Source organism: Anthonomus grandis, chromosome 2 (assembly GCF_022605725.1).
Source record: "Anthonomus grandis grandis chromosome 2, icAntGran1.3, whole genome shotgun sequence".
NCBI classification, from domain to species: domain Eukaryota; kingdom Metazoa; phylum Arthropoda; class Insecta; order Coleoptera; family Curculionidae; genus Anthonomus; species Anthonomus grandis.
In genome coordinates, this window is record NC_065547.1 from 46,313,727 (window position 1) to 46,338,604 (window position 24,878).

At 31.8% G+C, this 24,878-nt stretch overlaps 2 protein-coding genes across 4 annotated transcripts in view; one reads left to right on the forward strand and one right to left on the reverse strand.

Annotated features, from left to right (window-relative positions):
* The window catches only part of LOC126750362 (vacuole membrane protein 1-like), a 66,940-nt gene that overhangs the window by 17,353 nt on the left and 24,709 nt on the right, over positions 1 to 24,878 (forward strand). The window contains exons 1-2 of one of the 3 annotated variants that reach the window (XM_050459947.1): positions 15,385 to 15,521; positions 16,077 to 16,347. The exons of 1 other annotated variant lie outside the window; for it this stretch is intronic. In XM_050459947.1, the coding sequence (XP_050315904.1) occupies positions 16,162 to 16,347 (186 nt within the window). In that variant the 5' untranslated portion in view covers positions 15,385 to 15,521; positions 16,077 to 16,161. Of the gene's footprint in view, positions 1 to 15,368; positions 15,522 to 16,076; positions 16,348 to 24,878 lie in introns of those variants that run through there. One more of the 3 variants, XM_050459949.1, reaches the window with a different exon arrangement.
* Positions 516 to 15,181, reverse strand: LOC126750363 (cytochrome c1, heme protein, mitochondrial). The gene is made up of 7 exons (XM_050459952.1): positions 14,893 to 15,181; positions 8,130 to 8,177; positions 5,924 to 6,072; positions 5,703 to 5,868; positions 5,513 to 5,639; positions 5,271 to 5,455; positions 516 to 987 (listed from the first exon to the last, which is right to left on the reverse strand). Exons 1-7 carry the CDS (start codon positions 14,968 to 14,970, stop codon positions 811 to 813), a joined length of 930 nt encoding a protein of 309 aa, XP_050315909.1. The 5' UTR covers positions 14,971 to 15,181; the 3' UTR covers positions 516 to 810.

The following is a 24,878-nucleotide window of genomic DNA, read 5'->3' on the forward strand; positions in this document are numbered from 1 at the left end:
GGACTCCAGAAGACACAGATCTGTTAAACAGCTAATACCATCTGAGATCATTATATACTCCCATGTCTGCCAGCCAGTTGAACATGATACTATGAGAAATCTTGTCGAACGCTTTGCTAAAATGTATGTAAAGTACATTTATCTGCTGGAATTAATTTAGAGACTCGTATATAAATTGAGAATATTCTATTAAATTTAGTTCTTTTTTTATGCAAAAAACGACACTGTTCCAGCATAATGTCATTTATAACAAATTTAAAAATATGTGGAGAAAGCAGTTTTTCCAAAATTTCAGTTTGCTAATATGTATTGGAATCATAACAGATTCTTTTCAGAAGTTCGGAGAAAAAATGTTTGCCCTATAAATGGTTTTAGGTCCTACTGTAAATTCTATTCTGTCTTTTTAAATTATATACAAAACTACACACTGAGTAATTTCCTCATCATTAATATGTTAAACTAAATAAATGAAACATTTTTAATGACCCTCTGAATAATAAATAAAACAACGATCATAAAATGTATAATTTATTTAACAAATAACGTGACTTCACGCAACTGACGACGGTATAATGGTTACAAACAAATCAAAAAAAAAATCATGTTATGCCCTCTAAATCCTGTTCTTGGTAACACTTGATAAATACAGAAAAAACGCCATTGATTATCCCTAATATATCCGTAATATTTACAATAATTATAATAAAATTAAACTTGAAGCATATAATAATAAGTTTATGTTTTTTAGAAAAAAAAAAAGAAGATTTTAAATTGGCTAGTGTTGGGTCACGCTGCAATATTTCACACTTCTCACTTACTCTTAGGTTTGAACTCGATCTTTCTCGTTTTAAGCGACGACCACTTGAATCTCTTAATATAATAGGAAACTGCGGTTAAAATCGTGAAAATTGCGACTGCCTTAATGGTCATCCGTTTACGGTCATCCCATTCTGGTTCGGAGGTCCATTTAAGGAAGGTCGAGATGTCCTAGAAGAAAATGATAGTAAAGAAGTATATAAGTAAATAAATCTTTCAGAAACACCCAAGGTGTTAACATATAAAACCTTTAAAAAGATTACTATTTGACTACTTTATTTTATTTCATCAATTAAAGTCAATGTACCATCCAAAAAGATATATAGGTTAAAAAAAATGTTTTTTGACAGTTTTTAGGGGTTTATGAAGAAATGGAAACTAGGAACCTGTAACTTTGTCCCCTTTGATTGTATACGACTTACCGTTGAGCCAGAATGGTTGAATTTAGAGGTAAAAGTTGCATGGGTTTTTTTTCAAATGACGGATTGATCGGACATAGAACAATAGCTTGCAACATAAAAAACAAACCAAAATGATTGTCGGATTCAGTGGTCAAAGTCGGGAAAACATTAATTGTTTGTCAATCCGTATTTAACATTTTAAATAATATTAATTTTCATACTAGCTGATTGTTTTTAATAGACAAATATAGACTTTACAAGTATAATGTCAAATAATATTAAATAAATACTAAAAAACCCCAAATCAGTAGGCCTAAAAGACAAAAGGGAAAAAACTAATTATAGCGAAAAGACATAATAATCATTTTGTAATTAACAAATATACAAAAGCTTCCCATTACGGAAGTAGAAATGGTTTTATTAGAATTTTCATAAATAAATCTTTAAAAAAAGTATTAACCCTTTCAATTCTCTTTAGTTCAATAGGAGATTTATGAAATAATTTAATTGGTAAAACTTATAGGCTGTTTAAAACCTTGCTTGCTTTATATTGGGGTATATTCACCTTTAGTTAACTTTTAGCTGAAGATACGGAATAATCCCACAAGTTAGATTTTGAAGAATTGAAGCAACAAGGAAAAGGCATAATTTAATTTTTAATGCCTTTATATGACATTTGCTCGTTTGCCTTTTAATTTAAATATATATTTCTAATATATGACTGTTCATCCTCAGAGGTTCTCAAAGCAAGAATAAATAGAATCAATTTAAAATTACTGAAAATCGAGCCAGTTTTACCCGAATTAAAGCACTTGATTTGATTTGTAGTAAATTGAAATTTAGTCTAATGTATCTTTTTAATATATGACTTTTTCCCACCTAACTTTAGCGACATTTATTAGAAGACCTGTACACTGCCAACATTTACCTGCACGTATTTTGCCAATATTGATCGCAGTGACCGGCTTTACAAAATTCGCCCTCTACTGAACTCACTGAATGAGAATTTCAAAAAACACAGAGGTTTGGATGAACATCTTTTAATTGATGAAACCATGATACCCTACTATGCCAAACAGTACATCAAGGGCAAGCCGATAAGATTCGGCTTCAAAAACTGGGCTCTATGCAGTAGTAATGGGTACATGATATAAATTTTTTTTGATAATTATTTTACAAGCCTGAGTTTACTGAACCATCTCTCGGAAAATAAAATTTGTGCAACGGCAACAGTAAGAGAGATTCTAACGGAAAAGTGTCCATTTCCTGAACGTACTTCATGGAAATCAAAACCAAGGGGAAGCCACAGTTTTGTGTCTTTTGATAATGTTACTTTTGTACAATGGAAGGACAACAAGGTTGTGACATTGGGTACCAACTTCGAAAGTAATGACATTGTTACCACATCTAGATGGTGTAAGGAAACTAAAACTAAAAAACAAATTCCACAATCAAAAATTATAGCTGGATACAATAAACACATGGGAGGAGTTGATAAAATGGATGGGCTGATTGCTTTGTATAGGACAAGAATGCGACAGCGAAAATAGTATTGGCCAATAGTTTCATATTTATTAGATGCAAGCATCTCAAATGGCTGGGTACTTATGAAAAAGCTAAGACCAAATGATGCAAATTGTGCCTCCCTCCTTACTAGAATTTCGGAGATATATTGCCCTAAGTTTTTTACAGTCCTATGGTAAAAACCCAAGTAGAGGAAAAACTACGCTTCCAGTTCATGAAGCCTCTAGATTTGATAATATAGGACATTTAATTCGGTACAATGAATCTGATCGAAGGTGCCAAGTATGCAAGAAGAAAAGTAACTTTATATGTGTAAAATGTGAATGTGGACTTCATTCAAAAAATTGTTTCGAAAATTACCATATAAACTAAATAATATTAATTTTATGTATTTTATGCATAAAAAAAATAAAAACTAATATTTGATTTTTGTATTTTTTTTATATCTTATTTAAGTCATTTAACTAATTCATAGAAACCTATGGATTCAGAGGAGTTGCTCTCGACTGGTTTCATTCTTACCTATCTGGAAGAACACAAAGGGTATTCTTTGACAATGATATGTCATCCCGTCTGAATATGGACGCTGGTGTACCCCAGGGTTCTGTTCTTGGACCAATATTGTTCCTGCTATATGTCAATGATATCTCTCAAATTCCAATTAGGGGCAAACTTACTATCTTTGCGGATGATACAACATTACTTTGGCATGACACTGACACCAAGAGATTAAGGAATATTGTTGATGAAGATTTAATTCTTGTAAAGTCATGGTGTGAATCTAATAGATTAACTTTTAATATTTCTAAAACTAATATTTTAACTTTTAAATGTAACCTTGGAACTGTCACTTTGCAAAATGAAACAATAAGTCCTTCTGAAACATGCGAATTTTTGGGCCTGACGATTGATAAGCAATTAAAATTTGAAAATCATATCTCCTCTTTATTAGGGAAGTTATCATCCAACTGTTATGCTATTAGAGTAATAACACATTCTCTGGGACGTGATGTGGCCAAAATTGCCTACCATGCTCTTATAGAGTCTTATCTGAGATACGGTATTGTGTTTTGGGGTGTGTGCTCTCAGTATTTGTTCAGCTCTCTATTTATTTTGCAAAAAAGAGCCATACGCTATATGTGTGCAGCTCCCTTTCGTAGCCCCTGTAGGCCATTGTTTTTAAAACACTCTGTCCTGACATTGCCATGCCTTTTTATTTTAGAGACTGTTTGTCTTATCCACAAAAAATTTCGCCATCAACTTGGCCCCTCGGGTTACAATCTCCGAACAACCTTCTCTTTACCTCTACCTATTCCAAAAAGTGAGCAGATTAAGTCCTCTTTTGTATATGGGGGCAGAAGGCTTTTTAACCACCTACCTCTTTATATAAGGCTAATAAATTGTGAAAAACGTTTAAGGAAAAATATAAAGAAACTCTTGCTTGCTAAAGCATTTTATTCTGTAGACGAGTTTTTAAATACAATCCTTTGATAGTGAAGAATTTTGCGCAGCGTAATGTGAATTCTTACTACCCTTTCTTTGGGTGTGTTCTATATTCTATGTATGTAAGAATTGTTAAAATTTTTATATTTTTGTAAAAGATTATGTTGTCAACTATCTTTAAGATTTTATATAATGCTTTGTTAACAACAGATGATGTTATGTAACAATAAAGCTATTTTTGACTTTGACTTTGACTTGACATAAAGAAAAAATACATAAAAAACAATTTTTATAAGTTCATGCACTAATGGGTTAAATTAAAATGCCGGTATAGAACTAAAAAAGTTCTAAAATCTTGAAAATATGTAAAAAAAAATGAAAAATAATTTCAACCCATAATAATGATCAAAGTACTCCAAGGATGGCTGCTGATCTTCCAGTAGATTTAAAGGATCAAAATAGATATGATGGTATAATTTTAATATTGACAAAATAATATGGGCGTCACCTTCATTGTTTATTTAAAGTGAAATATCCAAATTTAAAATGTCAAGCTATTATTAAACCCGAAGCATAGTTTTCTTCCATTATATTCTTCTAACTTTAGTTTTTTCACATCCATTATAGAATATTGTTCATAATTACTAATTAAAATAATATCAATTGTATTAACTATCCTGAAGGTAATAAGAAGATAGTAATGACAAGTCTCCTTTTTTATATATAGGGATGAGTGGTAGTTTCGTAGGTTTTAACGATTTAAAAATCTTTCAAATTTTTACCCCAAATCTTACATTGATTTCCTATTTGTCATTTCTAATATTTCGAAATTAATTAGCTTTATTACAGTCTATAAGCATGCAAAAGACTTTTTTATAAATATGTCACATATTTTTGACATACAATATGTGACAACAATAGTAAAGTTAGTAATTTTATTAAACATATTCCTATTTGGAATTCAATAGTTTATCAATCACATAATTTGAGACTTAAAATTATGTGAAGTTAAAAAATAATGATTCTAACAGTATTAGTACCAAATATATCACTCTTACATGAAATTGCTCTTAATTCAGCTCTTACCTTTGCCAATTGACTAGCAGTGGCCGGAGTACCATCGGAATACTCCATAGCCTCATTGTACAAAGCTTGTGCCATAGATATGGCACCACCGGGGAAGTAAGGATTGTAATACTGGCCCTCCCTGAGTACGACACCGGCCGGAGGATCACAGTAGCCCGTTAACAGTGAGAAAATGTAGTCTTCACCTGGAAAAAAAACACCGATGAACCACATGCTCGATCGAAAGAATAACAATTAAAAACCTCCGTGTCTAGCCAATACGATGTAACTCAAATCGGGTGGGAAAGCACCATTGTTGGCTGCTCTAGCAGCCTCCTCATTCGGATACGGACTGGGGACATAATCGGACAATTTGCCAGGTCTTTTGAACTAAAATCAAAATACGCATGCGGTGTTTAAGATAAGACAATTTGAGTTCCTTCTTAATCTCACCATGTTTCCTTGATCATCGGGTCCGTCGGTGATCATTTGCTCCTCGGCTTCCGCCTTGGCTTCTTCCTCGGTGTGAGAGACACCGACCAAGTTACGATAAGCGATAAACCTTAGGGAGTGACAGGCCGCACACACCTGCTTATATACCTCGTAGCCTCTTCTAATACTGTTTTATAAATGATATTAATGATAGTTGCAATGTTTTTATTTTGTTGGTTTACCTAGCATGATCGAGAGAACTGAACCAACCCTTATGGTTCCAAGGGTTCTTAGGCGGATGCAATTCTAGGTCTGAGGCTCGTACAGACCTATCTAGGGCAAAAATTAGAGCGCCTGCTCCTCCGGTTAAGACACCAAGGGTGCCCATTAGCTAAATTATGAGGAAATTTTAATATAATATATTAATATGAACTTAGGATTAAAAATGCTTAACTGAGGAGAAGACTTGCAAAATGCGATTTGTTCAAAACTGTAAATTTTAGGGAGAGGCGAAAACCTGGTGTTTATGTGGAAAAAAAACTGGTGGAAACGGTCTAAAAAAATAGCATAAATAATTACTTAGATGTACAGACTAGAAAAACGCAAAAAAATAGTTTTAATATTTAAAAAAAAACTGCTGGAAAAAATGCTATTTGTATATATATATTTTGATTCTAGAAACAGTATCAAATTCTAGAAACAGAATCAAAATCTAGAAACAGTATCTTCGATGTGAGGGATAAAAGAAAGTTTTTGGTCAAAGGTGACTCCAAGATCCTTAAAACAGGTAGACCTTGCCAGAGACTCTCCATTAACTGAGTAATTAAAGACAACTAGACTTTTGATTCGAAAGTAGCTGGCCACATTACACTTGGAAAAATTAAGGTTAAGCCGGTTCAAAGTGCACCAATGATGTACTCTTGCAGTTGACTACAATCTACTTGCATGCTGGGCTTTATTATTAGATATTGCAAACTTTTTTCGAACACTGCCACTGCCAAAACTCTCTACTATGCATTTATTAGATCCAGGCTGGACTACAGCTCCCCCATTTACAACCAGCACATTCACCTATTAGCAGTCCAACGGCGATTCCTTAAATGTTTGGTATTTAAGGATGATGGAGTCTATCCTCCAAGGGGTTTTGACCATAACCTGCTGCTCTCTAGATATACTGAACGGTCACTTGCGAAGAGGAGAGAAATGCATTCAGTGAAATTCTTGTTTAATTTACTTAACCATAAAATTGACTGCTCATCTCTTTTGCAAAGGATTTGCTTTCATATACCACGCCCAGGATCTAGACAGTGTCCAGCTTTTAACTTGGACACAGCCAGGTCCAACATTCTGTACCAGAATCCTATTCACTTTATGTGTTAAAACTTGCTAATTCTTGTGACATTCACCATGACAATTTGGCACTTATTTTGAGTCACCTGCGTATGGTCGGTGTGGGAGGCTAGGTTATTTAATTCTTAGTTATGAATCTAATACAGTTCATGCATTCGTACTTGTACATGATTCTCCTGTAACTGGGTATATGTAACCTGTTGGAAATAAAGCTTATTATTATTATTATGACTATTTTTGTTTTGGCGTCCACAGCCATTTGCAAAAAAAACGAATTTTCGTCATGTTATCAGAAAGGTCAAGTTTTTTCAAAAAATCAACAATAGCCGATGATGTCTCAGTAGCCCCCTGGCCGCTTGGTGTTAAATTGCAAAAAAAATATATTGACAACTGTTGCACGTAACACAATGCTTCCTCAATAGGTACTTTAGGTAATACTTGAACTTGCTGTAAATCGAAGCAATATGAAATTGTATTTGGCTCTTCTGCTTTCATTAACTTATGGAATTATAATGCAAAAATTTGTGTACTGTTAACTCACTGGTAATTTTTTATTTTTCAAAAGAGCTTTGAGACAGACCTATTTTGGTTTGTGTTCCATAATAAATGTTCAACAATACCTACAAACATCACCAGCAAGACTGCAAGAGCCTATGTTAAAATATTTACTAAATACTCGGCTGAAATACTTGTAATTCACTTTTAGACTGACCAGTGTATTTTTGTTATACAATTGCCAAAGTATAGAAATGTTGTTTTCCAAAGAACCGTATATGCTTTTCGTTTGTCTATTGGCGATGGACTAAATGCATTTTGCATGTCTAAATGGTTTTCAAACTACGGTTTAATTAGGTTATAATGCGATTTGGATGACCAATAATGAATGTCAAGTGAATATTGTAACGTCACATAGTTCAAAAAATGAAATTTTGGACAAACTGTGTTTTGCAAGTCTGCTTCTCAATTCAAATCTACAGATACATCAACTTAAAAGTAGCAGAAGTAACAATTCGGCGTAAAAATCCTTTTTTTATACCAAATATCAAGGATTATTAACGGAAATATATTTGAAAGACTAAAGATGAATAAATTACTCACCGCTTTCCTTCCTTTAGTCCATTCTCTTGATGTTGAATAGGAATTGACCTGTAATAAATTATAATTAAAATTATTATGATGATAGTAACATGGTTATATGGGTCGTTATGGAATATAAATATTAAGGTGGGATCTTTAATAATGAGCTTAGATTCCGAAGTCGAGTGTCTAGATTGCTTCAAAAAGCCGCAACATTTATATAAGTAAAGATGTTCTTAACTTTAGGCTAAAAAACGGTTTTCTGCGAATCACGGTTTCGTGCCTCCTTAACCATTGTGTATGGTCCGCATCTAGGTGTATTTACTATGAAAAAACTTCAAAAAATGCAGATTTCTTGCATACATCTGATTTGATATGATTATGTCATTCATAAACATTCCGAACTCAAATAGTTAAATATTTCCAATTGAGAAAAGCTATATTTTGCTTGTTTTCTTCATAATTTAGCAGAAAACCTGGTAAAATCATTGCCTTTAGCAAATAATTTATTTACAATTAACTATACAGCAACATACACCCTAACATAAAATTTCAACAAGAGGTGTTTAATGCTCTATGTGAAACCTAAAACTCAGATTTCTATTAGTTGAAAGTTGTGAATGTTGATACAAGAGCTTGGTTTAGTTATCCACTTTCGGCATTCTTCAATAAATGTATACAAAAAATTTAAAATCTGCAAAACAGTTCCTATTTTAAAAAGTGATGACCAAACATCTCCATCAAATTAGAGATGTATTACACTAATCCCTGTATTTTCAAAAATTTCAACTCTGTAGGTACATACTTTGAAGGGAATGCTAAGAGAGCAATTTAGTTTTGAGAAAAAACAAATCCTCCATAGGGGCAATAGTTAGCTTCATAGTTAAGGGCTTTAAAGAGGAACAGATTGTGGCTTCAACTTTCGGCCACCCCTCCAAGGCCTTCAACTGCATATCATATGATATCCTTAGATACTATACTAAGAAAAATTTAGAAACTATGAAATGGACGACTCTAATTTAAGGCTCTAGTGTGGGTACCATTTGGATCATAGCCAGATCACAGAAATAAATAGTGTCTGAGATCAATTTTGGATCTTTGCTATGTCAATGATTTTGCTAGTACCCTAAATTAAGCCAAATTGTAGAACTTACTGATAATAACAACTTTTCTAGAAAATATAAATCCATAGAAAAAGGAAAAATTGAAAGGCTTGGCATATTAGGACTGCTACTGATTAATTTCTGGTTTTTAAATATTAACTTGAATAAAACTGAAATGATAATGTTCATTTAAAAAAAAAACTAGCATCCCAGATGCAAAGTTGACCCTTGAAAGCCATGTTGATGACATATCCAAAAGGTCTAAAGGCCTTGACACTTAAAGCACGATATATCATCGAAGTTTACCTGCATCTTTGAAAGAACCTCTCTGTCATCTGTGTTTTCACAGAGAACACTGCATGAAAGATGACCAACAGATACATTTTTGTACTTTTAAAAAATATATTGTTGGACCTTTTTTTTTTAATTTTCTTTTGACTCCAACTGATTTATTTTTGCCAAAATCTCTGGATAAAGCGACACTGCAGGTTTTTCATTGTATATACAGCATTTTACCTTAGACCCATGACCACTGGAATGCAACGAACCATTATGCTCCCACATTTTTTAACAAGCCACAATGCCAAAATAAAACAATTTCTGATAAAAAAATACTTTTCATCAATTGAGAAATTTGTGAGCTATCAGATCACAGATCTGGATTTTTAGTGGGTGTATTATGTCTCTATGTATAAGAGAACTATTTTAATCTTGGGCTCTGTAACCTTATTTCTTTGAATGTGTGATATTAATTTAGTGATAATGTTCTAACTATTGTAATTTTGTACATAAATGCATGAACTAATTTGGTTAAAACTAAAATTGCACCATATCTGGTTGAATAATTATATTGGAGAAATCTATGAAACACTAAAACTAAAATAACTAAAACTATGACTCAAAGCTGATTTTCCTATACTTCAGTTAATGTTGTACATCAATACAATAAATGTCAATTTCAAATAAGATAAGACAACTGCTTCTGTGAAGTATAAATTTCTTCAATTACAACTGGTTTTCTTTATGTGCAGGGTCTTTCCCCATAGACCTCCCCGTCTCTACAGGGATTAGGTAAATCAATTTTTTGGAATATATTAATGTGCAAATTAGTCAAATATATAAACCCACTGTTTCATTATTAAGTCAATTTTATGTTTTAGAACCAGAAGAAATTGATCAAGTTATACAAAAAAAAAACATTATGAAAGCTTCCAAAAAGTAATTACCAATTTAAAAAAAAAAAAACATGCTTTATTGTTATTAACAAAGAAAAATTGTTCTAAACCAAGCTACCTTAAATTACTACCACTAAACTTAACCACTACACCCCATAGCAGCTGCATTACCCCAGAAGCAAATGGCATACCTAAGGTGGGATTCAATTATATATTTTCACGGAAGCCAAATTGAAGTCTGGTGAGGATGTTTTTGGACTTTAGAAAGGACATTATTCGATTTTTAACCAGTTTTTCGATTACCTTTGATAGCGAAGGCAAGAGAGAGATGGGACGAAAGTTGGAAGGATTATCCAAGAGCTCCACCCTTGTGAATTGGGATAACTTTTGCTGATTTTAGGCAAGATGGAAATATCCCCTTGCTCCAAGAAAGGTTAATTGCGTCAACCAGTGCCTTTAGCGCCGTTTCTGAAAGGTTGAGAAAAATCTTAGCTGAAAGGTTGTCTTCTCCAGTTGAATTTTTATTTTTTTCATTATACAGAATATCCTTGAGTTCGTTTAGGTTTGTAGGTATAAAGAAGAAGGAATTTGGAACATGAATGGCTGGCATAAAGGAAAGAGGATCCACAGAAGGGTTCAAATTTTGCTGAAGTTGTAGAGCAATATTAGAAAAAAAATTGTTAAAATCATTGGGAGAGACTTCAGGGCATTGTCTTACCACAATTGTGACGAATATCATTATTAATTTTCCAACTCTCCTTATATTTGTTAGATGAACCATTTAAACGGTTGGAGTAGTAAGTTTGCTTAGAGATTCTTATTAGGCGACAAGCACTGCAGAAAATTATTAAATCAATGAATGATCAAAAGGCTACAATGGCAATTTTTCTTGACCTATCCAAGGCTTTTGACAGTGTTGACCATTCAATACTGTTTAAAAAACTAGAAGCCTATGGAATCAGAGGAGTTGCCCTTAAACTTCTAGAGTCCTATTTGTCAAACCGTAGGCAGTGTGTAGTTGACAGAATGAGTGATGGTAGACAGTTCAAGTCTGGTTACAAAGAAATAAAAAAAGGTGTGCCTCAGGGGTCTGTTCTGGGACCATTGCTGTATATAATCTACACCAATGATGTCACCAATGACTATGATGATATGGTTATGTTTGCTGATGACACAAGTCTTATATGCAGCAAAAATACAGACAGGAGTGTGCAAATGAAGTGGCCCAAACTGTTGGATTGCTAGAAGACTGGTTTAGCATAAATAATCTTCTGCTGAATGTCAACAAAACGCAAATATTAAACTTTAAACAACAGCCTAGTGAAAGCTCTCTAGTGCAAATTAGAAGGACAGAGATAAGAACACAGCAGTCAGCTAACTTCCTTGGGGTAATGATGGATGAAAGATTGGATTGGGGTGCCCATGTTGAGTTGGTGGCAGCAAATATGTCCAGATATTGCTTCGCTTTGAGACTAATAACACAGGAGGTGGGTACAGTGGCTTCCCTTTCAGCATATCATGTCTATATACAGTCCAGAGTAAGATATGGTATAATTCTTTGAAGGAATTCGGGGGACTCTGAAAGAGTTCTTATCTTGCAAAAAATAGTGCTTGAGAACTATATTCAATTTACCCTATCAGGAATCCTGTAAACCATATTTTACATTTGTTAAGAAAAATGTGGTACATAGTATCTTAGATGTTTGGAATAAACTCCCAATAAACTTCAGAGAAAAATCAGATAAAGAGATAAAGAAAGATCTAAAAATATATCTGCAAGAAAAGGCCTTTTATTCTCTTCATGAGTATATGGCTGAAAATTTAAATGAAACTCTCATCTAGTATTGTGTATTAGTGCATGAGTTAATTTGTGAATGAATGTTATATTTTCTTGTTATTTAATTTTTGTGTACTCGCGTTTTGCCTTTTTATTTATATTTAAATTTAATATTTTGATAAATCATGACATGAATGGATGTATGAATGGATAATTGACTGAATGCTTTAAATTTTATAAATATTTTAATTGTATACTTAATTAAGTTAGAATTTTTTTTTACTGACAAAATCCACACCTCACATAGGTAATAAAAAATGTGTATTGTTGTAACTACATGTTTTATGGATTTAATAAAGGATTTGATTGAAATTTGATACAAGGCTCGGTAAGAATTGAAATAGTTATGAAAAACTGGAGAGTCAGTGAACTTTCTTATTGTGTGAAGAGATCTTAGATTTCTTGAAGATACTTTCAAACCCCTCGTGAACCAAGATTTAATAGGTTTGGATTTCGGTTTGATTTTAATCATTGGGAAGGAAGCATCAAAGAGCTTAACAATTTTTGTGTGAAAGGAAGATAAATCAAAAATAGAATTCCAGGACTCAAGAGCTGAAAGTTGAAGAAACTTATTAAAGTTATTAATACCAAAAATTCGACCATATCGCTGTGCACACTACATTCCTTTTGTATATTTGCTAGTTTACATAGTATAAACTCATGGTCTGATAAAGCATGATGTCTGATATATGTTTGCGACTGTACACTCCACGGAGTCATATGGAAAATTAGAACAAATATAGTCAATAGTGGAGCTTGTTGACTGTGTTATATGAGTAGAATCTTTTACATGCATATGTATATTAAATGCCCCCATTAGATGATCGAGGCGCAGAGTAAAGACAGAATTTTTATCATTAAAGTTGATATTAAAGTCTCCTGTAAGAACTACGTAAGCCGCCGATGGAATTTCAAATAAATGTGCCTCTAATTTTAAAAAGAATAAATTAATACTATAAATAATATTTCAGGTCCTGAGCAACTTTATTACATAGAATGAAACTTTGTATCTTTAAAACCAACCTTAGCATCCATGATAGAAAGTATAACTGATAATGTACTTTCATTAAAATCTAAATCAAATGAAAATATTAAGAGCATTGTTGTTCAAAGAAAAATTTTTTGTACAAAAAAGAAAACCTTTGAATTAGTGATTCTTTGCAAAATCTTAATATTAATTGTATTCTATTGGCTTCTAGTTTAACACCTGTGGGACAAGGTTGAAAATATAATTTTGATTTTAATATTTTATACTTAATTATGTAATCATATTTCTTAATATATTATTATTAGCCTAATTGTTTTTTCTTGTGATTTATTCATATCTAAAATAACTCTATAAAAATAATGAACTATCCAACTTTCAACATGTGCAGATTAGATTTCACTTAAATAAAAATCATTTATCCTATAGGTGGCAAAGTTTTTCTTTACTCCTTAAGAAATCCAAATTGCACAAATAGAATGCATTTTTCTACTCAAAAATAATACAAAACTTGTTTATCTATATTATTTAACTAAAGTTCCATTAAACATATCTATATTTACATAATTATGTCAAAAATGACTTCATTCCCAAAATAAAGAAATATAATTATAGATATTTCAAGTTGTTTAAATATGGTGTATTAAACTTTAATATGGCTTATTCATATATATTATCCATAAAGCATTTCCAAACGTATATATTTGCAGGAATTTAATTTCTAATGAATATAGGTAAAATTTAATCAGCAGAAAAAATGTGTTACTTTTTAGATTATTAAACTTATACCAAAAACTTTTGGGGTTTGTATAAAGTAACTGGTCCAAATTTGAAATAAAGTTTTGCACCTAGCTCTAAGATCTGAAAAGACTTCGTAGTCTGCAACAGTACGACTAGACTGATATTTTTTATGTGAAATTTTCTTTTGCTGGATCAAGTACTTTAACTCCCCTGAAAACCAACTATAGTTTAAGTGAATTTTTTAATGATTAGCATTTAAGTATTTTTTAAAGTTTTATATAATTTTATTTTATTCTAAATTAGTTTCTCGTTTTTATTCATTTAATGTACAGTCTATTGGCTTTGTCTACAACTTCTATGTTTATATTGACAATAAAGCATTTTTGAGTTTGAGTTTATAATTTGAAATTACAACTATTACAAGAAAATCTAAGCTTTACCAAGACTACATTCGGTAACAGTATTTAATTTTGTTTCCTCTCTTCATTTAAGCTCTTGTGACATAAAATGCCCTTCTAACTGAGTTTGTTATGTTGCAAAAACCAGGGTTCATGACCTATTTTCCCTTGGACACATATGATTTGCAACTGACCTAAAATATTAACTGTATAATGTAATTTCACTAGTCAGTAATTGAAATTGAGTCCTTTGGGGTACTTAAGAATGCCTACATATTTACACATAATTCAGCTGGTAATAGGCAAATGATTGAAGTTTCAACATATTTGTAAACAGGACTTCTTCAAGTTATTAAATTACTAAAATATGTATATATATATGTTAAACTCATTGTGCCCCTTGTTGAGAAAAAATGTATAGTATGGCCTATGATATAACAGCACTTTGTCATGCCAGATATAACCTAACCGGCGATGATTTATTAAAAGAACGTGAAACTAATAAATAATAAGAGTTTCAAGTCATTAAAATAAAGGGAATTTACCTTAATTATGTTTAATGAAAGGTTAGTATTGGACTTGAGCAGTCCAGCCCCACAAATCCGACCAACTCTTGCAGCCATGTCACAGAAGGTTAGTAATTCGCCTTTAAGTTACGTAACGGTTGAACTTGGACACCTTCCGACCTTCTATGGGGACTTTTAATTGGGTTAAAAGTCCGAAAATCTTCGATAACTCTTCTCTTGAAGGAAAAATCGAAGATTTTTTCGATTTTTTTTCACGATTTTGACATTTACGTAACTGCAAGTGCGGATTTTTTCCTGGTTACCTGCCAAAAGGGCTTGGGAACTTTTTGCACATCATCGGTTAATTCAGACAGACTTTTATGACGTCACTGTAGTGTTTGTCTTTACTTATTCAATGTGTTAGAAAAGGACGCACATAAAGTGAATACGCGAATATATTCGGCAATAATCGCTAGCCGAGAATGTACAACTTCCGTGTTGTGTGACAGCCCTCAAATAATTGACTGACGTGTCTTTCGATTTGACGTTGACATAAGTTTGACAACTCGACCTGACAAATATTTAATTTTCTACATTTTTTTATTAGAAATGGTCATGAGTGTTTTGGGTCGGTTAAATGTGAATTTCCTGTAAAATCTTAACAAAAGGTGAGTGAAATATGAAATAATATGAAATAGTCACAGAGAAACTCCACATTACTGCTATTTATTTTCCCGTTTTACACAAACCTCGGGCTTTTTCTTAGGGTTCTTTTGTTGTTTTCTTTTATGAATATTTGGTAGGATTTCTGGGTTTTAATTGGTTTGTGCTTCATATTAAATGCAAATCTGCTTTTACTATGCTTCTTTTATAATGTATCAAACATATTTTGCTTATTTGCTTAAGCTGGGAGGCAAAGGGAACATGTATTATTTCCCTTAACAAAGGGTAATGAATGTTTCTTTATGTAATATCTAATCCAATCCCTTAACTATATCAAACCTTTATTGTTACAAATTATTGAAGGTGTGCTCTTTATTAAAATTTATAATAAGGATTAAAGTTCAAGTCTAGTTTCTGCTTATCAGCACTTTTCATTAAAATAATTTTTTAACTACTGCTTAATAAAATAAGTACATAACAACCTTGAATACTAATCTCATCACTCTTTAAAAATTATTTTTTGTGACCCTGTAACTAAGGTGTATTTTTCATTTTTGTAGATGAGTAGATAGAAACCTACTAACCCAACAAATAAATAATTCTTACTAAAAAAAATTATCATATAAGACCTTATTAAAAAAAAAAATGCCTGGAAAAAACAGGCAAAGGACAAAAAGTCAAAATTTACCAGACCCGGTGCTCCGCATACCCAAAGAGACCCCAACACAAAAGTCTAAAAGTGTTGATGAGCTCCTCAATTTGACAAAAGAGCAACTGAAAGTCGAGTGTCGAAAGAGGGGCCAAAAATCCTCTGGAAATAAGCAGGAACTGGTAGGGAGTGATTGTCGAGTCTTTTAGAGCTTTTTTTTTTTAATTTTTTTTTAGTAGTATGTACAGAGGACTCTAGCATACCTCTGGAATAAACTGTTTTATTGACCATAGAATTTTGAAATAATTGTGTGTTTTTAAGTGGCTGCTTCTTTTGTATATTGCTTTACGCTTTTGTGACTATGCAATACACTATCTAGTAAATGTTAGAAACTTAAGTCATAATATATATGTACAGAGTGGAACTTTCACTTTAATCTATTAAATCATTTATTAGGCATGAAAATATAGTGTGTCAATAACTTGATGCATGAATAATACACAAAAAAATAATAGTATATGAATCCACCATTTATGAATCTTCATAAATCATTTTAGTATCTGAGTAATAATATAAATGCTTTACCATAGTAGTTATTTGATATTATTTTCTCTGATGTATTACACCAAAAATCATGTCATAAAAAGTCAATAAAAAAATTAAATCCTATTACTGTGGTTGTAAAATCAAAACTTTAAGCTACAGTAAATCTTTTATATACATGATTCAAAATTTTGCTTATGATGTACTACATTCTTAAATATGTCGGGTACATAATGGTTTGTACTGTAAATCCTGACAGTCCATTTTAGCAATATTTTATGGCCTAGATGTTTATTACCACAGGTCACATTATAACATGGAGATTTTGCAAAGTCAATTGTTATATATTATATAATTGTTTGATAAGGCCAGGACTACATTTTCACCTAGTAGGATAATCATAACCTTTTCTATATGACACTAGTATATATGAGCATAAAATATTAATTAATATGCAATTAGATTGTGCAATTAATTACGTTGCACAATATAACAATTACCTCTGAACTACCTAAGTACATACATGATTTTTTTTTGATGAATAAGCTTGTAATAAGTAAATATATTTAAAAGATCCACAAACTACTCAATATTCTGTGGCACAAACCACAGAATATTATTTATTTATTTTCGGACTTGCCATTTTACAATAAATAGAACTAATTACTAAATACAGTATAGATATATATTGCTATACAAAAAAAAATGAAAGTATATATCATTGGTGTCCTGGCTGATCCGCTGACCTACATTTTCAACTTAATACTGTCAACAGAACAAATCCCTGAAATTTGGAAGACTGCTAAAATAATACCTATTTTAAAAGCTGGGGACTCTGATCAAATCGTTAACTACAGGCCAATCTCATTACTCTGTAACTTCTCAAAAATTTTCGAAATTATCCTGAATCGGTCGCTATTTAGTCACGCAAAAGAACTCATCTCTGTAGACCAGCATGGATTTTTTAGCGGGCGATCTTATGTTACTAACTTATCCTGTCTATCTAGCCACATCTGTGAATCACTTGATGTTAATACTCAAGTCGATGTTATTTATACCGACTTCCAAAAAGCCTTTGATCAGATAGATCACTATATTTTGCTGCATAAATTAACTCAGTATGGTTTTTCAGGGAGATTATTTAATTTATTTCATTCCTACTTGATTGGTAGATCTCAATATGTTGAATATGAGGGCTTTAAATCGAAACTTTTTAACGTAACGTCGGGTGTGCCACAGGGCTCGAACCTGGGTTCGCTCCTGTTTAGTTTTTTTATAAATAACTTGATTGAGTCACTCACTTGTCATAGGCTGGCTTTTGCCGATGATTTGAAGCTATATTTAAATGTATATGGTTTGGAGGATTGTGTTTTTCTTCAGAACTGTCTAAATACATTGGAGGTATGGTGCGCTGTTAACAGGTTAGGCTTGAATGCGGCTAAGTGTAGTGTGGTCAGTTACTCTAGATCAAAAACACCCTTAAATTTTAATTACTTTATTAATGATACTATTTTGAGTAGATTAGAGCAAATTACTGATCTTGGTATAACCTTTGACTCTGAATTTACATTCGTTCCACACTTCAATAACATAGTCAAGTCAGCCCTGAGAAGGCTTGGGTTCATAATTAGAAGTTCTCAGAGTTTTACTTTGGAGTCTACATTAAAACTGCTTTTCTGTTGCTGTGTGAGATCAAAACTGGAGTTTGGCTGCATTATATGGAACCCGCTCTATCAGAATCATGTTGGTCTCCTTGAATCTGTTCAGAGTAGATTTGCTAAGTTTTTGGCCTTCAGGCAGGATGCCATATATCCGGTTAAGAGGGTTTGATCATCGGCAACTATTGGAACGCTTCAATCTACATCCATTACATCTCAGAAGAATGATCTTCTCTGTAAAATTGCTGCATGGGTTACTAAATGGATTCATTGATAGTCCTGTACTTCTTTCTGGTGTACGTTTCATGGTGCCTAGGCTTAATGCTAGACATCCCCTAACATTCTTTCTGCCAAGGCCTCATACTAACATCCTGTTGAAATCGCCACTATATACAATATGCGCTATATTTAATCGGATCTGTCACATGTGCGATATAAATTTCTCTCCGGTTCATGTGATTATCGATATCTTGGTGGATCATTACTCTTGGGATTAGGGCCCATGTGTTTAAGTTATAGTTAGTACGTTTATTGCAGTTAATTTTATTTAATTTTGTTGAATATGTGATTATCTTGTTAAACTTTTATAATTGGGTTTTTATATCATATTAATAGTTATTTGTTCTAATTTTTTGGATAACTTTTGAGAATGTGACTTTACTTTACTCTTTTTCTTTTCTTTTCATTCTTTTAGGTTTGTTTGTGTGTGTGTGTTTTTTTTAACTATATTTTTCATTGTTTTGCAACTGTTTTCTGTTATTGGGCAAGTTGCTTGTTGGAAATAAAGGCTTATTATTATTATTATATTATTATTATTATAATATATGCCTTAAAGATCCTCTAAATCTTGCCTCTGAAGTTCCAAAAAAATCTACAGATTGTTGCATAGAGTTTGCATTATTTAACATTCTTGTAATAGGGTTATTTTTGCCATAATTTGTAGGATGGTAAGGATCATAAAAAACATTAGTATGCCGATTCTTTCTTATAGGTACATTCAGACATACTAGATTTAAAAGATCTGGACAATCAATTACACCATTAATAATCTTGTGAAGTAAACGAATTTCAAGATTTAGTCTCCTCCCTTCCAAAGTATCAATATTAGTAGATAAGTAGCGATCTTAATTCACTATAAGAAGAAACTTATTTTGCACTTGCTCAATTGCAGTTACATGTGTTACATAACAAGGGTTCCAGATAAGTGAGCAATACTCCAGAACACTTCTAACTAGCGAGCAATATAGTTTCTTTATCATAAAAATTGAAAAGTCCTTACTAGACTGTATGATGAAACCTAACATTCTATGAGCCCGAGAGATAATACCCAATATATGAATATCAAATGATAATTTGCTGTCCAATACAACCCCAAGATCCTTCATTTCATTGGTAACCTTTAAGTTAGTATGGTTGATGGAATAATTGTAAGAAATAGGACTTTTTACTCTTGAAAATGATATTTGATAGCATTTTTTTACGTTAAGGTCCATATGATTTGCTTGACCCCAGCCATAAAAATTATCAATGTCTTCCTGAAGAAGCTTAACATCAGTCATTGTTCTAATAGGCCGAAATATCTTTACATCATCTGCAAACATTAGTACCGAGCTATTTTTTATATTTTGAGGTAAATCTAATAGGAACAAATTGAACAGAAGGGGACCGCAGTGTGGCCCTTGAGGTACCCCTGATGAAACAATTATAGGTCTAGACACCAAACTACCATATTTGACTCTCTGCATTCTATCAGTTAGAAAACTATTTAACCAATCAGCTACCCTACCGCTAATTCCCAAGGCCCTTAACTTTGCAACCAAGAAATTATGGTCCACTCTATCAAAGGCCTCCTTGGAAAAGTCAGTATAAACAGAGTCGACTTGACACCCTTGCTCCATATTGCTTAAAATAAAATTTATGTACATTAAAAGATTTGTATTGGTAGATCTATTTTTTTATGAAACTATGTTGCTCACTATTAAATATACCACGACAATCACTGTACAGTTTTTTAGGAACAAGGGAGTCAAACAGTTTAGGTATTTCACTCTGAATGCAGACTCCCCTATAATTATCAACAGCCGATCTATTCCCTGATTTAAATATGGGTTTTATATTGCTCACCTTCCAGAAATCTGGAAAAATTCCTTTGATTTGTTAAAAATCATTGCTAGAGAAATAGCCAAAGTGTAAACACATTTCTTTAAAAAGTAACATCTGGCCCAATAATTAGTTTAAATGGCATTGAATTTATTCCATCTATTATATCAATTAAACTAAAATGATAATAATTTACATTTATACAATTTTGAAACATAATTATTGGAATGATCTTTTACCGGCATTTTATATACACTAGAAAAAAGTCAGAAAATAGATTTACAAGTTCCTGATTATTATGACTATTAATGCCATTAAATTCAACTGTTTGAGGCAACATAAAATGCTTTCTTTTTTCATTAATGAATGACCAAAAAGATTGAGGATTATCATTAATATTGTGCTCTATATTATTTATAAAAGCATCATAGCAATTTTTTGTAAGTTCTTTGCACTTTCTTCTATAAATCATAAATTTTACCTGACTCCATGTACAGTTTATGGGTTTTCTTTTTTTCTATGACCATCCTACGTAGTACAGCGCTAAACCACTTTGGAAAGGATGAGGTTTTAAATTTTTTAAAAGGTACAAAATGCCGAATACCCTGAAATAAAATGTCGTAAAATAATGACACATAATCATTTACATTTAAGTTTGCAAAATAAGTTTGCCAATCAATCCCTGCAAAAAAATTAATTTAATGGAAAATAGTTACAATTATTATAGTCATAAAAATACTCTTCATAGTTACTGGATATATTATCACAATTAATTCCAAAAGTTATGGCAGTATATGATGAATACTATTTGGCAGTAATGTGTCAATAGCTTCTGACACATCTATATCTTTTATATCCGAAAAAACTAAATCTAAAAGAGTATTCCTACTGTTTACTACAAAGTTAAGTTAATACATGTTAAGAAAATTAAAACAGTTAGATAAACTATTTGCTGGTGAAGTAGCGTTGCACTGTACACTAATACCTGTTACTTCATTTTTCCATGAAACTTCAGGAATGTTGTAATCTCCTGTCACAACAATCCTACAATTATCAATATCAAAATATTTACTAAATAAACTATCCATTGTATCGCAATGAGATTGATAAACTTCTAATTTAGATTGGGGAGGAATATATACACAGCCTAAAATAATTATTGTCTTATTAATTTTTACTTCAACAAAAACCTGTTCAACATTTTATATTTTCAATAATTTCTATTAATTTTGATTGCAAGTTTTTTGCTACCGCAATTATAAGACGCCGCCTCCACGTTTTTTACCAGTCTCTGGCCCTCTATCAACTCTGTAAAGTTTAATGGTCCAATTTCCTCAAAGTCCTTATTCAACCAAGTTTCACTCAACATTATAATATCATAGGTACATGATAATGCAGCCTGGGAGAAATCGAAAAGTTTTGTCCTCATTCCACCCACATTCTGATAGTAAATCATGAGATTCTGAAATGTTTTTTGATGATATTGTTTTGTACCCGTTGATTTTTTTTTATTGAACCGATTTTGTTGCCCCGTTATGTTTTTACTTAAAAAAACGATTCTTTATTTAAAAATTCTCTGTGTTTATCAAATATAAAGCGCTTAATTCCTACATTGCGAGGCCAAAATTTAGTGTCTTTATCCTTAAGATGAAATGGTACAACTACTACAAATCTTTTTAACTTTGTAGTCTCTGACGGTATTTCCATGACCATAACGTCAACAGAATCAACAGAAACATGATTTTCAATCCTATTTATATAAATCCATGCTCTACGTTTAGCACTGTAAATCCGTTTGATTGGTTATTGTCATTTTCAATAACCAAAGGCTTTGTTTTCTGTAGGCCTTGTTGCCATCGTGCTGTAAGAAACTGGGACTATTAATTTAAAAAGAGCTGAAATTTAAATTTGTTGCAAGTGGTACCATTAGTTCTTAATAATTACTGTTCAGTTACATATTGCCAGCATTGCTTAAATGAAACACATTCATTCCATGTATTAACTAGGAGTATATCATTGTTTTTTATTCACCAACATTAGCGAAGACATTCCGTATTTACATAAGCTTAAAAATAAAGTTAATTAAGATTAAAAATATGCTTGCTCGTAATCCTTAATGTCTAATAAGTAATTATTTTCAGTCTCTAGAGATTTTAAAGATTCAAAGCACTATTTTAACTGGCTTACCATAAAGTGAGTCAATTTTATAAATTCCAAGATTTTTCTCTCAATAGAGCCTAAAACTAAACATAAATAACTAAACTAAGGTCTTTGAAAAATATTAGATATAATGTAATGAGGAATAAATTTATAGCAATATATTCTCATTCCTGGAATATATTTATGTATTTCTTTATTTTATGTTGCACATAATTATAGACTTAAATCCATAGTATAACAAACTCATTTCAGGACCTCATTGGAAAATATACACGTGTATATGATTTGAAGTTACTTCTACATTCAGCAGTTAATTTTCTTGCACATAACTATTCAATTGAGTCTTTGTGTCAACAATTTTGTAAATAAAAATTGAAAGAACCATAAAACCACATAATGCTCTTGTGTGGCCATTTAGGAGTGTAATAATTGGTCACTCACCAGCTAAAACCTAAGGTTTTATAGAAAGTGTTCAGAAACAGTTGTATTTTATAGGTATTATATAAATAAGACATTAAGAAAACAACTAAAGGATCTGTTGATTAATATATTAAATACATATTCCTTATATGCGAATTTTTTTTCAAAATAACATTCAAAGTTAGATTTCTTTAGTGTATGCGTCAATATAACTCTGCATCTGGAACTGAAAATATTGCAAACATGTTTGTGATCTATTGTAGTTCGGTGTTTATGTCTGATTTGTCCATTAACAAGGTAAAGTCTCAACTTAAAAATTATTGTTGCACTAAATTATTTGATGCAAATAAAATTTCAGATCCCTTTAAAAAACTTAAGGCAAATTTATTTATTGATTACTATTAATGTTTACATAAACATTCTAAGATAATACACAATAGGTATACATAATACATAATATTAATTAATAAGTATCTAGAAGTAGAAAACTAAACTAAGATAACATCATGTGCATATTTCTTAAATTTTTTAAAATTACTGCCAAAGAAATCAAGACTGTTAGCAGTTGCAGAAATCCTATTTATTGGATTATTTAACAGATATGATGTTCGACAAAAAGGAATATGCAGAAGGTGACCTCTAGCCAAACACTCAGAACATCTGGTTAGGCCACTCAGTACCTTGTAAGCAAAACAGACATTATAAAATTCTCTTCTTAGTGACAATACAGTAATAGACAAATAAGACACAGTTTGCCCCATACTAAAAACTACCCCAGATTTGAATAGTCTATATCTTACAAACTTTATAAATCTGGGTTGGATGTTTTCAATTCGAGATATCTTGTTTTGGTAACAAGGGGACCAGATTATATTTGCGAATTCAAGATTCGATCGAACTAAAGATAGATACAATGTTTTGTCTGATCTCCTCAAAAAGCCCAAGAGTTTATGTGCGGTACAGATCATAATGTCATCATGATAAGTAAATCTATAGGACCCAATGGACTGACTGGCTATGTTATGTCTAAAAATCCTATAGTGAGAAAGCTGAATTTCACTCGCACTATCAAGCGAATCCAATACGAAATTAATTAATAAATGCTCGGTACCGATTCGGTTTATGTTGTTGCTTTTACTCGCCCCAGAAATTTCACTCTGCGATCGAATGATCTGTACGTGGAACGATATTAAACAATGTAGATATTATTAGTTAAAAATGCCATTTACGGTTTCTGAAAAAACGCTGCTTTTCTCGGTTATTGATCGATCGTGACAAAGGAGAAAAATGAACCGGGAGGGATACTTTGGACGAGGTCAACATCACCTGATTAAAATGGTTATTATTAGAAAAACTGACTGGGTTTCTACCAGAGGGTGAAATAACTGTTGGTAGCACAGGAATTGTAATAACTGGGTCAATAGATTAAGTGGTGTTTTAGTTCGATAAACGTTTTATGTAGTTTTATCTCGGAGGAGCATCAACGAATTACCATCAATCAATCATGTTTAGAAATATTTAATTTCTATCACTGTTTTGAAACGAAATAACTTACTTGTTAGGTTGATCTTTTTTTATTAATGACCCCTAAGCTATAGAAGTTTTTTATGTTTTTTTATTTTGCGCAGACTTTATTTAATTTATTTTTAAGTCCTTCCAGACAGTTTTTTTTTTAATTTCAAAAGAAATTATCTCTTATTTTTTTGTGGCACTTAAAGGCATCTTCCATTATTATACATGGCCTTTTCAGCATGCAAGTTAAATATATGTTTATTAAACTATAGAATATATGTCATATGATATTCTGTTTACAAAGGGGAGAAAATTTCAGC

What these genes read in the sequence shown, in the direction of transcription:
- LOC126750363 (XM_050459952.1), bottom strand. Translation starts at nt 14,970, where the DNA reads ATGGCTGCAAGAGTTGGTCGGATTTGTGGGGCTGGACTGCTCAAGTCC. An exon ending in TTTCATTAAACATAATTAAG is followed by an intron (nt 8,178 to 14,892) that starts GTAAATTCCCTT and finishes AATTTATTACAG; the next exon opens with GTCAATTCCTATTCAACATC. An exon ending in CCGATGATCAAGGAAACATG is followed by an intron (nt 5,640 to 5,702) that starts GTGAGATTAAGA and finishes TTTTGATTTTAG; the next exon opens with TTCAAAAGACCTGGCAAATT.